The 16,442-nt window shown below is 43.8% G+C and overlaps 1 protein-coding gene across 1 annotated transcript in view; it reads right to left on the bottom strand.

The window, feature by feature from the left end:
• LOC142938684 (alpha-2-macroglobulin) overlaps positions 1-16,119 on the bottom strand; it is a 37,298-nt gene extending 21,179 nt beyond the window's left edge. The window contains exons 1-13 of the mRNA XM_076082016.1: positions 16,037-16,119; positions 13,695-13,875; positions 12,812-12,968; positions 10,181-10,233; positions 9,115-9,135; positions 4,003-4,171; positions 3,799-3,883; positions 2,856-2,973; positions 2,650-2,764; positions 2,442-2,551; positions 1,562-1,717; positions 1,099-1,332; positions 449-512 (exon numbers count right to left, since the gene is read on the bottom strand). Of these exons, the coding sequence (XP_075938131.1) occupies positions 449-512; positions 1,099-1,332; positions 1,562-1,717; positions 2,442-2,551; positions 2,650-2,764; positions 2,856-2,973; positions 3,799-3,883; positions 4,003-4,171; positions 9,115-9,135; positions 10,181-10,233; positions 12,812-12,968; positions 13,695-13,875; positions 16,037-16,119 (1,546 nt within the window). The remainder of the gene's footprint in view (positions 1-448; positions 513-1,098; positions 1,333-1,561; positions 1,718-2,441; positions 2,552-2,649; positions 2,765-2,855; positions 2,974-3,798; positions 3,884-4,002; positions 4,172-9,114; positions 9,136-10,180; positions 10,234-12,811; positions 12,969-13,694; positions 13,876-16,036) is intronic.
• Positions 16,120-16,442: the final 323 nt, after the last annotated feature.

Below are 16,442 nucleotides of genomic sequence, written 5' to 3'. Positions count from 1 at the left end.
AAGGAAAGGACGCAAGTGAGTGAAACGGGGATGCAATTAAGAGACTTGAGATGTACCCCTTGAGTTCGCCAATTTTGCCATCGCCATCTTGGATTACGGCCGTCGCCATGTTGTTTTTTTCTCAACCAGTGAACAGAAATTTCCATATCTGGACTGAGGAGGAGTGATGTAGAGACGCCGTATACGTCTCTGGTAGAGACCTGTCAATCACTGTGTAGCCCCGCCCTAAAGCATCCCCTGCTTTATGGTCTGTTTGACTCTAAATGGACCATAATGTACTAAATGAACATCATGCTGTATTGAAGAAGACTTGAAACTAGAGATTGAGTTTATCAGCTGCCTTAGTTGTTTTATTGTTGATTGTTTTCTTATCATGGGTTTTGCTGACGAGGGAAATACAGTTCATCACCAGACTAATCCTTTCAGTTTAAGTAACATTAGTTTTTACCAGTTCCTGCTTTAACAGCCACTGGGACACGGCCGTGCTGCACAATTCCACCTCTGGACATCACCTACGAAGAAACAACACTTTAATTAATTAATTAAATGCGTATTTTTCACAAATGTAGAAATTCTTTATTAGGAATAAGTGGGTCCTCAACGACAATTATACAATGCAAGCACAATTAGACAAAACATTTAACAAAAAACTAAAATAAGATAATTAAAACGAAACAAAATATGACAAAAACATGAAATAAGAGAGCATGGAAATGGATAATTCTTTCATAGGTTATAGAAAAGCATTAATGTCAGTGATAGCATTAAATAATTAAGTCATAAGACGTAATTAGAGAGACATGCACAGCTGATCCTATAATAAGAAGCATTTTTGAACAGGCGGGAAGATGATATGGAACGAACATTTACAGGTAGATTATTCCAATCAGAGGGAGTTTTGAACATGAAGGCGTTCTTAGCTATTGACTTAGTGAAGAATAAATTCTGGAATACATTTTTATACACAAGTAGGTGCAGTTCCTTTTTGCAAAAAGCCTTTAAGAGAGTCATAACGTAGGCAAGATGTGTGATCCAAGTAATTTCTTTTTAAACATGATGTATGTAATTCTGACAGGAACTCAATAACAAGAGTCTTACCAGGTAAAAGAATTCGAGGACTTCCTGGTTCTTCTTTAGCTCCTCCCCCTGGATGATGTACTGAGCGCGCACCGTCTCATCTTTGTCACAGGCGAACTTCCCGCTCACCTGCATGAGCTTCAGAAAACTACTGCTCTTGGAGTAAAATGGTTCGACGTTGTGGAAGGCCAGACTGTACTCCGGTCTGCGCACATTGCCAACGTACTCCTCAGTCTCCTCCTTGCTAGAAGTCGCCTGTTGACACAACAACCACAAGTCAAAAGGTCACATTTCACACCACACTCTTATTATTACCAATAAACCCACAGTAAACCAGTTCTCAAAAAAAGGTTGTTCACCTCCAACGTGATCGATACGGTGGAAAGTTTCTTTAAGTAGATATGGATTGTATAACAGATGAATACTGATTTGGTTATTAATAGGAACTGAATTGATTCTTCAGAACAAACAAACAGTGACCAACCTTCATATCCACAGTGTCCTTCCAGAGGGTTGTGTCCAAAGAAAATGAAGCCGTGCCTCTCGCGTCTGTAGTGAGCGTTAATTTTAGAGAGTTGCCGGTAAACAAATGCACCGTCTCGTTGGCGACAGGTGTTTTGTCTGGACCGATCACTTTGACCTGCAAAACAAGTCAGAAAAGCAGAAGCTCAAAATCTGAGGGGTTCATCCTCTGGTGAGCAAGAATGTGATCAGTTTTATGTTATCTGACCATCATCTTCTTTAAATATTTGATGTGTACTGCTGTCTGCTGGAAATTATGACCTGGTGGTTGCATTCCAAGAAGGATTAACTTATAAGTAACCAACCACAGGAGACCATGAATATTAACCTCAAATTTCACAGATATCTTGTCACGCTACCTTGTCATGGACGTAGTCATGTGGAAATATTGATATGCTGGCGGTGCTAAAGGCATCAGGAAAAACACAGATTTATCCTCTGGGGATCCTAAATATCATCACCGTAGTCCATTATTTCAATCAGGGTTATTTCTGCTCGATGACAATCATGACTGAGGTTCATGCGTTTCGTCCCAGCATCAAAGTTGAAATAATTAAAATGGATCGTAACGTTGTCCTGGAGAATCTTGAGAACGTTAAAAGAAAAAAGTTTTAAATAGAAGTCTGCGTTGCTGAAACACACTTCAGAACTTAAATGCTGCTGAATTCCTCCTCTGGGGACCATGAATGTCCATACAGATATTGTTTTGAGATGTTTCAGTCTGAACCAAAAAGTGGCGAACCGGCTGACAGCTTCGCAAACACCAAGGATATAAAGAAATATTCTTTATTTTGCTGTGCTGACAGAAGGCTACAGCATTGGTCTTCAATGAGACGGATTACCTTTCCCTCAAATGGGATGCCAGGCTTGTAGGCAGCAGGTACGTCCTCAAAGGTGACCTTTCGGATCTTATTGCTGAAGCTGGTCTGCCCACTGCCTTTAAGAATGACCCCTAGATGGTAGTAGACATAAAGATCACAGATCCATCAGGAACTAGCGCCGATTACTCAACGATCCGGTCAACCCTCGACGTGTGTTCAATCGACCTACCTGTGCCGTATTCCTCCAATTCAGCAATCACCTCAAAGTTCTCCTCATACATGTGCTTGTTGAGGGAAAACTCTGTCATGTTCACAGTTTGTGTGGCACAACCACTTTTATCCGTCTAGAAGATAATAACACGAGTCAATTTCAAACAATTTGTGAAAGAAAACGGAGCTTACAGCAAGTCAGAGGTTTATATCTGAGGTACTGACCGTCATTTCATACGTCTTGCACAGGTCCTTTTCTTGGTCAGATGAATACCAGTATAACTGGGCTTTTCTACAAAACACTGCCTTGACTGAACCAACAACAGGTTTCCCATAGGTGTATCTGCAAGGAAAACGCACAAGGATGCAGAGATGACTTTCAGAAATTAGATTTTAGCATTTTAGGTTAGTATCATCCCATAGACAGCAAGTGTGGTATTGAACTGTGGTATTCATTGAGAAATTAACACAATATCGATCATAAATTCTTAAACTCGGAAAGTCGGACAAACTCTCACCAACCCAGACCTCAAAATCCATGATGGCCGCTACAGTAAACAGTAAAAAAAGTTGTGGTAATATCATAAGACTGTATATAACAAGTGGACGTAGTCATCATGACGCCATCTTGGATTACAGCTATCGCAACCAGTGAACAGGAAGTGATTAGGACTGAGGAGGAGTGACGTAGAGACGCCGTATATGTCTCTGGTAGAGACCTGTCAATCACCGTGTAGCCCCGCCCTAAAGCATCCCCTGCTTTATGGTCTGTTTGACTCTAAATGGACCATAATGTACTAAATGAACATCATGCTGTATTGAAGAAGACTTGAAACTAGAGATTGAGACCATAAACTCATGTTTACAATGTTTACTGAGGTAATAAATCAAGAGAGAAGTAGAGTCATTTTCTCATAGACTTCTATACAACCAGAGGAGTCGCCCCTGGTGGACACTAGAGAGAATGCAGCTTTAACACATGAAGCTTTGACTTCACTTTTCAGAACCGAGGTTGCCGCACTTTTAAGAAAATAAAGGTGCAGTATCATTACGGTTTTTATTTCTTTGGTGAGGAGAATTACATTTTTCAGTTTGACTTTCTTAATTGGCTACTATCCTAAACTTCATTCTCAAACCTCCGTCTGTCCCGTTTAAGTGGGACACTCACTTTCCACAAATCTTTAGTGTTGCCTCTTGGTCCAGGATGGTAATCACACTGGGTAGATGAACCGTTACTTCATACTTCGGCAAAACTAAAGCAAAGGAAACAGAATCAAAAATATTACCGCTGAAAATGTACATAGATCAAATCATTATTTCTGGTAAATTGCGTTTGTTTGTAGTTGTTTTTTTGCATGTAACTGCTGCTGACCGTATTCCTTGATGTCAAAGTTGTGGGATATTTGCTCTCCTTTGTCTGTCGAGGCGGCGATCACGTAGCTTCCTTGTACCGCCTCAGGAATCATCGGGTGGGAGAGATCAAGGATGCCGCTAACAACTGTCTTATCCAACCACTGGGCTATGCGGTTTGAATTGGGATCCTACATAAAAAGACAGAGGCACACTGACTGAAGGTTGAGTTCAGACTTAACGGCTATCTGCTGCAGATGACCAGCAAAAGCAACTGTCAACAAGGACAGACCAGGTACAGTGTGGACCGATGGAGTGTTTCATAGCATAGAAGCCCACAAGATTGTTTTACCTGCTGTAATAAGGAAACATAAATCCTACTCCAATCCGCGAGGTGGGAACTTTCACATTTTTCAGAGGGCAAATGTTTTTGTCTGTACAAAAACGACATAAAAGTTATGAAAACGAGTATGCAACTTCCAGCTTTGATGTCTTGAGGCCGCCAAAATCAAAAGTTCTAAAATCCTCAACATTGGGGCTTTACAATTTTGGTCTTCAAAATAATACAATATTACATTTCTGTACTGTATGTGAATATAATTCTATAATTAGCACACAATGTGCATGTTACCTTTGCTGCAGTCAAAGAGTAGCATTTCTGTGCGTGTCCTAATCTTTAAAAACAGTGAAACACAAAAACATTTTTGTTATACTGTCTGAATTGTTTTTCCATCTCCTGTTGAATGCCAGACCTATGTCAAAAGCATGAATATCAAAACCCCTCTCTCTTATCTTCCTGTGAAACTTTTAAATATTTGTCAAGATATATCTCGTCATTCAAAATATTAGGGAATATATACATACATTTATCTAAATGTTATTTTAGATAAATCTAAATGAGTCCATTTCATCATATAAAAGGAGGCAAACTGTTTCTACAGCTGGGCATCACTGTAATTCTCCACACATCCACGATGACTAATCCAGCCACAGTTTGAAGCGATCCAATCAAATCCATGAACGATTTGACCACACCCTCCTCTAAATTATAAGTCCCAAAATATTCTGTCTGAGTCCTAAAACACAGACATGAGTCAGTATATTTGTACTTCCTGTTCCCTCGTCTCAAAGTTGTGTTTTGTTTAAAAGTGTTTTTGGTCAGAAGTCTGAAATAAAGTCTGTGTTCAACACAAGCTGAAGAGATTCTAACGTTTATTTCTCTGATATAAAATAGGTCAGTAAATACCCCTCTGGTGAATGTTAAAGAGTGTAAATGAGACGACTAGGCGTCCTCACTAGAACACTAGTCCTCCTTTAGCCTAGTGGTGGAGACGTGAAGACTATTATAGACTAACGTGAAGTCGCGTGTCCGCGGTGGAGTTCCTTTATAGACTGACGTGAAGTCACGTGACCGTGGTGGAGTTCCTTTATAGACTATCGTGAAGTCACGTGACCGTGGTGGAGTTCCTTTATAGACTAACGTGAAGTCACGTGGCCGTGGTGGAGTTCCTTTATAGACTGACGTGAAGTCACGTGACCGCGGTGGAGTTCCTTTATAGACTAACGTGAAGTCACGTGACCGTGGTGGAGTTCCTTTATAGACTGACGTGAAGTCACGTGACCGTGGTGGAGTTCCTTTACAGACTAACGTGAAGTCACGTGACCGTGGTGGAGTTCCTTTACAGACTAACGTGAAGTCGCGTGACCGTGGTGGAGTTCCTTTACAGACTAACGTGAAGTCGCTTGACCGTGGTGGAGTTCCTTTACAGACTAACGTGAAGTCGCGTGACCGTGGTGGAGTTCCTTTACAGACTAACGTGAAGTCACGTGACCGTGGTGGAGTTCCTTTACAGACTGACGTGAAGTCACGTGACCGTGGTGGAGTTCCTTTACAGACTGACGTGAAGTCACGTGACCGTGGTGGAGTTCTTTTACAGACTGACTTGAAGTCGCGTGACCGTGGTTGAGTTCCATTACAGACTGACGTGACCGTGGTGGAGTTCCTTTACAGACTGACGTGAAGTCACGTGACCGCGGTGGAGTTCCTTCATAGGCTAACGTGAAGTCACGTGACCGTGGTGGAGTTCCTTTACAGACTAACGTGAAGTCGCGTGACCGTGGTGGAGTTCCTTTACAGACTAACGTGAAGTCGCGTGACCGTGGTGGAGTTCCTTTACAGACTGACTTGAAGTCGCGTGACCGTGGTGGAGTTCCTTTACAGACTGACGTGACCGTGGTGGAGTTCCTTTACAGACTGACGTGAAGTCACGTGACCGCGGTGGAGTTCCTTTACAGACTGACGTGAAGTCACGTGACCGTGGTGGAGTTCCTTTACAGACTGACGTGAAGTCGCGTGACCGTGGTGGAGTTCCTTTACAGACTGACGTGAAGTCGCGTGACCGTGGTGGAGTTCCTTTACAGACTGACGTGACCGTGGTGGAGTTCCTTTACAGACTGACGTAAAGTCACGTGACCGTGGTGGAGTTCCTTTACAGACTAACGTGAAGTCGCGTGACCGTGGTGGAGTTCCTTTACAGACTGACGTGACCGTGGTGGAGTTCCTTTACAGACTGATGTAAAGTCACGTGACCGCGGTGGAGTTCCTTTCCAGACTGACGTGAAGTCACGTGACCGTGGTGGAGTTCCTTCATAGGCTAACGTGAAGTCACGTGACTGTGGTGGAGTTCCTTCATAGATTAACGTGAAGTCACGTGACTGCGGTGGAGTTCATTTACAGACTAACGTGAAGTCGCGTGACCGTGGTGGAGTTCCTTTACAGACTAACGTGAAGTCGCGTGACCGTGGTGGAGTTCCTTTACAGACTAACGTGAAGTCGCGTGACCGTGGTGGGGTTCCTTTACAGACTAACGTGAAGTCACGTGACCGTGGTGGAGTTCCTTTACAGACTGACGTGAAGTCACGTGACCGTGGTGGAGTTCCTTTACAGACTGACGTGAAGTCACGTGACCGCGGTGGAGTTCCTTCATAGGCTAACGTGAAGTCACGTGACCGTGGTGGAGTTCCTTTACAGACTAACGTGAAGTCGCGTGACCGTGGTGGAGTTCCTTTACAGACTGACTTGAAGTCGCGTGACCGTGGTTGAGTTCCTTTACAGACTGACGTGACCGTGGTGGAGTTCCTTTACAGACTGACGTGAAGTCACGTGACCGCGGTGGAGTTCCTTTACAGACTGACGTGAAGTCACGTGACCGTGGTGGAGTTCCTTTACAGACTAACGTGAAGTCGCGTGACCGTGGTGGAGTTCCTTTACAGACTGACTTGAAGTCGCGTGACCATGGTTGAGTTCCTTTACAGACTGACGTGACCGTGGTGGAGTTCCTTTACAGACTGACGTGAAGTCACGTGACCGCGGTGGAGTTCCTTCATAGGCTAACGTGAAGTCACGTGACCGTGGTGGAGTTCCTTTACAGACTAACGTGAAGTCGCGTGACCGTGGTGGAGTTCCTTTACAGACTGACTTGAAGTCGCGTGACCGTGGTTGAGTTCCTTTACAGACTGACGTGACCGTGGTGGAGTTCCTTTACAGATTGACGTGAAGTCACGTGACCGCGGTGGAGTTCCTTTACAGACTGACGTGAAGTCACGTGACCGTGGTGGAGTTCCTTTACAGACTAACGTGAAGTCGCGTGACCGTGGTGGAGTTCCTTTACAGACTGACTTGAAGTCGCGTGACCGTGGTGGAGTTCCTTTACAGACTGACGTGACCGTGGTGGAGTTCCTTTACAGACTGACGTGAAGTCACGTGACCGTGGTGGAGTTCCTTTACAGACTGACGTGAAGTCGCGTGACCGTGGTGGAGTTCCTTTACAGACTGACGTGAAGTCGCGTGACCGTGGTGGAGTTCCTTTACAGACTGACGTGACCGTGGTGGAGTTCCTTTACAGACTGACGTAAAGTCACGTGACCGTGGTGGAGTTCCTTTACAGACTGACGTGAAGTCACGTGACCGTGGTGGAGTTCTTTTACAGACTAACGTGAAGTCGCGTGACCGTGGTGGAGTTCCTTTACAGACTGACTTGAAGTCGCGTGACCGTGGTTGAGTTCCTTTACAGACTGACGTGACCGTGGTGGAGTTCCTTTACAGACTGACGTGAAGTCACGTGACCGCTGTGGAGTTCCTTTACAGACTGACGTGAAGTCACGTGACCGTGGTGGAGTTCCTTTACAGACTAACGTGAAGTCGCGTGACCGTGGTGGAGTTCCTTTACAGACTGACTTGAAGTCGCGTGACCGTGGTGGAGTTCCTTTACAGACTGACGTGACCGTGGTGGAGTTCCTTTACAGACTGACGTGAAGTCACGTGACCGTGGTGGCGTTCCTTTACAGACTGACGTGAAGTCGCGTGACCGTGGTGGAGTTCCTTTACAGACTGACGTGAAGTCGCGTGACCGTGGTGGAGTTCCTTTACAGACTGACGTGACCGTGGTGGAGTTCCTTTACAGACTGACGTAAAGTCACGTGACCGTGGTGGAATTCCTTTACAGACTAACGTGAAGTCGCGTGACCGTGGTGGAGTTCCTTTACAGACTGACGTGACCGTGGTGGAGTTCCTTTACAGACTGACGTGAAGTCACGTGACCGCGGTGGAGTTCCTTTCCAGACTGACGTGAAGTCACGTGACCGTCGTGGAGTTCCTTCATAGGCTAACGTGAAGTCACGTGACTGTGGTGGAGTTCCTTCATAGATTAACGTGAAGTCACGTGACCGCGGTGGAGTTCATTTACAGACTAACGTGAAGTCACGTGACCGTGGTAGAGTTCCTTTATAGACTAACGTGAAGTCACGTGACCGTGGTGGAGTTCCTTTAGCTTTCCTTTAAACGTTAGCTTTTTACTTTACACTTCAAACATCATTAAGATTATCTTGATGAACTAAACCTGGAAGAATCAGAAAGGTTTTTTTTTTTTTTTAAATGTAACAATCAAAAATATAATGGCTGTTTGTGGAGGGAACCAGTGATGGTGACTTCCTGTTGGACTACAGAAATACATCATCCCTGTAGTTCTCTGTACAATACGGAAGCTAAACAGTTGGCAGGAGAGGTGCCATGCTGGGTTTCATACAGAAAGCACCTGAGCCAGTCTCTCATGTAATAACTTTTAGTCGATCTTACCTTGAGCTCCACCACTTTGTACTGAAAAAGAAAAATGATATCAAAGTTAATAAGCTGTAAATGGAATTTGGACAAAATATGCATTTAGAATACACGTGTAAAGATAGTTCACAGAAGAGAATATCTCCTATTTTTCCAGCAAAAACCTACAGAAATTCAAAAAAAAAATACAATAATAAAAAAAAAAGACTCATTTGATTCTCCTTTACAACCCAACATAACCTACTAATTAATTTTGAGGTCTGGCTTGGTGAGAGTTCGTCCGAAATTCCGAGTTTAAGAGTTCATGATGGATATTGTGCTGTTAATACCAGTCTATGGGACGATATTAACCTGAAATGCTAAAATCTAATTTCGTCACTCATCCTCAGACTAAATATGGTCACTTCTGTTCATTAGTTGCAAAAAAACCAACATGGCGACGGTCGTAATCCACAATGAAAACACCGAACTCGAGGCTTCAAAACGTCAGTCCACAAACCAAAGGGTAACATCACCATGACTACGTCCACTTCTTATTCACGGTCTGTGGTGTTAAGTCACGTGAACGTGTGAAGCTTTGCTCATCTCATTCAGACACTCAGACGTTCAAATGGAAAACCTGAGGTCGGAAAGTGATCGATTCCTGACAGGATGCTCCAGCTTCATAGTTTCCTATGAGACCGTTTCAAACCTTCCCTCATCATACGACACATTTGAATGAATTTGGCTGCACGCGGTCGTGTTTTCAGCATCTCGAACACAAACGGAAAAGGCCCTGAGCCCCGTATTGATTCAGATGTTTGGGTCAGATGCAGTGTGTGCCAAATGAACTCTGACAGCATGTTTATCACACTACTCCACACAGCGCTTCACGCCCACGCCGTCTTCTAAACCAACAAACAGCCCTCCTTTCACCGCCCACTCTCCTGAACCAAAATAGACCTCGCTCCTCAGATTCACCGACGGCTCGGCAGAAATCACACCAGACTGCAGAAGTTCACTGCTTGGAATTATCCCACGCGTCGTACAATATTATCATCATCATTTTCAAGGGCAAAAAAATAAAAAAATAAATCAAACTCACGACTCGATCCACAGGGATGAAATTAGCGTCCATGGAGACAATTCGGAACTGGACTTTAAAGAAAAGACAGAAAAACAAAGAAATCACCATGTTTTAATAAAAACACAGCAATACATACAATCAGTGAGGCAAGCAGAGAATACATTGAATTAAATCCTACAGTACAGCTGAGGGACATCTGATGGCACAAATGTTTCATCTTTAGTTCAAAAGAAAGAAGCAGCAGTTTATGTTTTATGAGAAACAAGGTTGTAAAGGACTGCAGCACTTTGGTGCAGACTGACAAAAAGAAAAGTCAAAATTAAAGACTTCCTGGTCGGGGTCCAAGCTCCAAAACATTTCCATAATGCTACTCAACAGCATGTGTTGCGAAACCGTCTGTGCCTTTTGTTTTACAGGCTTTCTGTGAAAAATCCCCGAGCACAAGCCAGAACAACCCCGATGACATCACTGTGATCCTTTCCTCAGACGAGACAGCGCTCCTCCAGAGGCACGCTGTGATGACAGACGCTATCGAGTTGCATTCTGGGAAGTGTTTTTGATGCTTGACCCATATGACGGACTTAAAGTCAGAACCCACACACGCCCTAAGGTTAGAATACTAAATGTGTGGAATGACCCTTTAAGAAACACAAGTCCCGATAACACCACCGGCATCGTATTGAGACGACTCGTCTTGTTATATCCACGCTTATATCAGTTTAGAATAACATGTTGATGATCCAAAGAATGACTTCAGTACTTCACCCACATGGCCATCTGTGTATATCAGTTACTCACTATGTGTCTCTACGGTGAACAAAGAATCCCCCCAAAAAATAAGAAAAGTCTTCATGAATTGGGGTCCGCGTTTAAAAACAACAAAACTATATAAAAACAACAAAACTATATAAAAACATTCGATCAACATCCATCAAATCACAATTAATAGCCCACAACAATTTAGTAAAATGTATTTTTAAGTGTTTGGAGTCTTTCTCTACTTCATTTTAAGAAACACTTTCACCCAAAATGACCGTCTGTATATCAAATGTATACCAGACCCAGAGTCCCCCTCTAAGGCCTTAAACCCTGAACCCTCAGGGACTCACTGACGTCTCCTGGTGAATGTTTGACTGTGAGGGCTTGAAATAGTGTAAATAGGAATGGGACAGCACTTTGCTGAGACATATCACGTTACCGTGAGAACGTCACGTTATGTATAATTGTGGGTATTTATTCTAACTTTTTACTCCCTGACTTGAACGTCTTCCAGGCTCTTTCCTCACGAGATGAGGCGTTTGTCAAATAATCTATTTAATTGTTTTTGTGAAAACAGCTTTAATAGAATAAATCTGAGTGTAATATTTCAGGCTGAACACACATGAGCCGTCCTCTTTGTCTCCACGCTTCTACTGGTAACCCCGTGTTTAACGTCACATTGCTATGAATTGTGGGCAATTACCGTTGGGGCAAAGTCTGCAGAAATGCAGATTTAAGGAAAGTGTTCATAAAAGGACTCAAAATGTCAGAGAGAGATTCTAACTCTCCAGGATTTGACAGTCGGACAGAACTAAACCCTCACAGACTTTGCGGGGGCGTGCATCAAAGTCCGTGAGTATTTAGTAATTAGTCATCCCGTGTTACCTTGAATTCTTTAAAAAATATATATAGTTTTTCACTCACGCCTCCGCGGCGAATCAACAAACAGAGAAAAGTAAATTTCACAACAGCAAAACCATATCAAACCGTTTACCAACTCTTACACAACTGGTGCAGAATAATCCAAGTCTCATTTATCCAGTCAAATGCTCACTCCTTCACAAACACCTTCACAAACTCTCTCTTCACTACATTCTCATGCACGGACTTGCTCAGGAGTTGGAGGAGACCAAAAACGGAGCAAAAAGGCGAGTGAATATTGGACTTAAATTCATCAAATGTCCAGAAACACAACTCAAAATGAAAGCTAATGTTGCTCCCCGTCTTTTGGAGATGTAAACAGACAAATGTATGTTTTATGTATGCATGTATGTTTGCTATACTGATAGTCAACGATGTCAGTGTTGTGTTTACAGCTCGTTTCCGTTGAAGTGACCATTTTTGCAACAGATGCGACGATGCATTCGACTGGATAAATGAGTTGGATTATTCTGCAGGAGTTGCTTGAGGTTGTAGATGTTTTGACGTAGTTTTTGCTTTTTGTGAAAAGCTCTCTCTATTTTTTAAATCTTCTTTCACTTTTGAAATTCTTGAAGAATTCAAATGAACTGAGTGAGTAGTTGATGTACAGAAGGTCATCTTCTGGGTGAAGTCTTCCTCAAAATTAAAGAAAAAACAAAATACATTTTTAAAAAAGGTCCGTGAGCTTTTAATTGTGATTTGATGGATGTTTGTATATTTTCTCTTGAACACAACCTCGACCAACAACTCTTGAGGAACTACCCTTCCTCCGTGTGCTGAATATAGACGGCATTCCTAAAGTAGTGGCTCAGCATTATGCAGATATAGTAATGTAGACCAGAATTGTGCAAATGCAGCTGAATTAGTAAGCAGCACGGTGGTGCTAACGTGAGCCGTATGAACAGTACGACTGCAGCGGAGCAGCAGCTATTCCCTCTAAACATCCTCCAAAGAGGTCTTAACACTCACCCGTCTGTCCGGGTTTGTAGATGGGTTTATCGGTCTGGATGATGTGGATGAAAGCAGGAGGCTCGATGAGGATTTTGGTCCTCTTGCTCATCGAGGCGCTCGCACCCTGAATGGTGACAATAACGGTTGCCACAGTACTGAAGCGCACGGTAGGGACCTGCAGAAAACAAGCCCAGAAAACATGCATCTGTCAGAGAGGACATTGGAAGCTTTTAAAATGTAGTTTTGTGCACTTTTCTAGATTGTACATTTCGTTTTTTCGCTCTTCAAACATCTGGTCAACTATGACAAAAACAGCTGGGAAGCAAATCCATCCGAGTTCTGCTGAAATTGAGCGAAATAGCGTCATACTTGTGTAGCATATGTTTTCACTTGCTAATGGAGCTGCTGAGTTATAACAGGGACTGCTTCAACATGTGGGTGAAAGGTGTGTTTGTGTTGTGAGACTGAAGGTAGAGGGGTAGGGGGGAGATAGTTCAGAGGAATGCAGGTACATATCTAGCCTTTGGCAGAAAGCAGCCTTTGTTTAGTCGCAGATAGACAAATGCCAGACTCGGTCTGCAGCGGGAGGGGGGGGGGGGGGGGGGCAAACACTGGGGAACGAAGTGAGAGTAAGCGCTATTGTCACAGAGCTGATTGGGGTCGGCGGGTCGGTTCCATCGATGTGGAGCCAGGCCCACCAGTAAGTTGCATAACAGCGAGCGGCGGTGTGACAGAAACCAGAGCAGCAGTTTACAGAGAAGTGATGACTCCGGTGTTAGTTAAATGGAGGGCTACCTGGGAGCCTCTTGGACGCATTTAACCGCTAAAGACCTTTAAGATCTACCTCTCCGCCCAAAGAGCAAAATGCACGTTAGCCGTGTCCACACGTGTCGGGTCAGACCTGGAAGTTCAGGCAGCGGTAGAAGTCCTCGCTGACTTTCTCCTCCAGAATGGCGGTTCTGCCAGAGCCCAGCTCCAGGGCCACGGTCAGAGTGACGGGCTCCTCGGGGCCGTGGATCTGAGCACACAGGGTCTCCTGTTTCCCTCCTCTCACCTGGGAGCTCACAGTCACCGCGAAAATACTGCAGGTAGAGAAAAAGAGAAAAGGACATGAGCTGGGACTTGGTAAAAAAAGGACAAGATGTGCTGCAACAATGCCGAAACAATAAGCATAAAAACCAAAAGCAGATGTTTGTTTCTGTTCCAGCATTATAATAATCATTCTAGTGTATTTTGCATCAGGAATATTGTTCCTATATTATTGGAATCCTGGATTTTTTTCTAGTACTGACATTGAGCAGAGGAAATCATAGCTTTTATTGGCGTGACGTGTGTAATGGCAAAATATATTGAATTCTGTGTGTCTGTAGCGCACTGAAATATGTCATTTCATATTTCTTGCTAATTTACTATCAGTGTGTCTATGTAAAATCATTTGCTTTAAATATGTGTTTAAGTTCATTCATATTTGTATTACTTCAGTAGGTACTGTTATTAACTACAAAACGAAGATGGACGTGTTGTTGGACGGTTCATTTTAAGGGTGCAACATGTCCGTGTTGTGAACCCGAAACTTACGTGTGGTTAAAACTATGCAGTAATGAGGACCTTGCAGGTGAAATTCTCATCTTACCTTGAAACCGTAACTGGTTCCCAGTTGAACGCATCTCGCAGAAACAAGATAATGAGCAGATCAAGACAGCCTGTGTCAAAAGACCTGTACTCCCCCCTATGTACGATTTATCTAGAGGAGGGCCTCTGTATGCATAAAATGATGTGGTGTCTGATACTTCGTCGAAGCTGAGCTCGTGATTGGCTCGGGGTGGCTGTGTGGGCAGGACCTCCATACCTGCTGCTCCAGCTCCCCCCAATCACTACTCCGCAGATCTCAAGATGGCCGCTCCCGTATCAGGGATATTTTGGCTTCTTTTTTTGTACAGTGGGATGAAGTGAAGATGCATCATCCATCTATGATAAAAGCTCACCATACCCTACCAACCAGGGACACAACTAGCAACTAGCTGGTGAACATACTGGAGCATTTAACAGCTAAAAAAAAAAAACTTTTCTCGGGAGTTGGAGGAGACCAAAAACGGAGCAAAAAGGCGAGTGAATATTGGACTTAAATTCATCAAATGTCCGGAAACACAACTCTAAATGAATGCTAATGTTGCTCCCCGTCTTTTGGAGACGTAAACAGACAAATGTATGTTTGCTGTATTGTCAGTGTTGCGTTTACAGCTCGTTTCGGTAGAAAGTAACTCAGTACATTTACTCAAGTGCTGCAGTTTTGATGCATTTGTACTTTCATTTGGTATTTTCATTTTATGCTACTTTATACTTCACTCCATTTAACGACATTTGTAGAAATATAATATCAGTCACAAAGCAAGTACTTTTACTCTTGAGTTGTAAATACTTTTTCCACCACTGAAAAAGACAAAATAATCAGTATTTGAAGTGTGTTGTTATTTGAATGTTTTTTCCATGTCAATTACATGGACGGAGCCCGTAAACAACCACTCTGCTGCTGTGTGTGAGGCTGGTTGGCATACAAAGGCCTGCGGCTGCCAATGAGAAGTAAAGGACACATTTAATTGAGTTTTGGTTGCTGCTGCTGAGAATATTGATGCTGTTTTGACCAGAGCCGAAGTTGCACAATGATGAGAAGTCATTGGACTCTGACACAAAAACTATGAGAGGCGTTTGAATTATGGTAAACACACAAAACAAAGGTCAGAACAGAATCAATATGAAGAGGAGTTTTGTTTGTGAAGTCCTTTAAAGAACAGCGGTCACCACTTTAGATGATTTAGATTCACCAAAAAACACTGTCAGTCATTGTTCCCACTAAGTTTAGCAGATAAGAGCTGCTTATTAATCAAATGGTTAAGTGGTAGTAGATGGACACACACCACTCACCACACACACACACCACACCACACCACACACACACACACACACACACACACACACCAGACCACACACACACACACACGCAGATTGCATAACAGTATCTTAAGGCCAACCGCTGGACTCTGCTGGATTTTGGTCCCTAGTGATATCACAACAACACAACATAAAAAACATCTAACTTTTTACTTCATCACGCGCAGCTGCGTCTCCTGCAAAAGCACTGGCGCGCGCGCACTTGGCGTCCTCTGGCGTGACGCACAAAGCAAACTTTTTATTTTTTGCAGATTTTTTGTTGATTAAAAACGCTTTTCTTTTTTTTTTACTCACGTGTCATTGAAGAGGGCCGCCCGCGCAGTTTGCACGAGCGCTGAGGCGATGATGAGGACGAGCGTTCGGAGGACAGATGCCATGTCTGCGGAGCACAGTCGGTGCTTTTTTAGCGGGCAAGTTCCAGCCTGCAGCGGGCCTGGAGTCACGGAGAGGCGGACGGACTGATTCGGATGTGCCGGGGCAAGTTGCACCAACGAAGGGGGGGGTGGTGGCGGTGGTTTGCTGTTTATACCCCCACACCCCCACCTCCCTCTGGAGTCACTCCCCCCCCAAATTCGTTGGACCTTTGCAGCCTCCTCCCTATTCCCGAAAGAGTTTCACTTCCCAAAAAAGCTGAATCAATGATCCTGCCTGCTGCCAGAAGTCCACTCCTCCAGTTTTGTAGGGAATGGGGGGGCGAGGC

The sequence above is a fragment of the Anarhichas minor genome, unplaced genomic scaffold (genome assembly GCF_050575085.1).
Source record: "Anarhichas minor isolate MPS153535 unplaced genomic scaffold, ASM5057508v1 ptg000088l, whole genome shotgun sequence".
Taxonomy (NCBI): Eukaryota; Metazoa; Chordata; class Actinopteri; order Perciformes; family Anarhichadidae; genus Anarhichas; species Anarhichas minor.
Note: the sequence above shows the minus strand (reverse complement) of the source record. Positions and strands in the feature narration are given on the sequence as shown.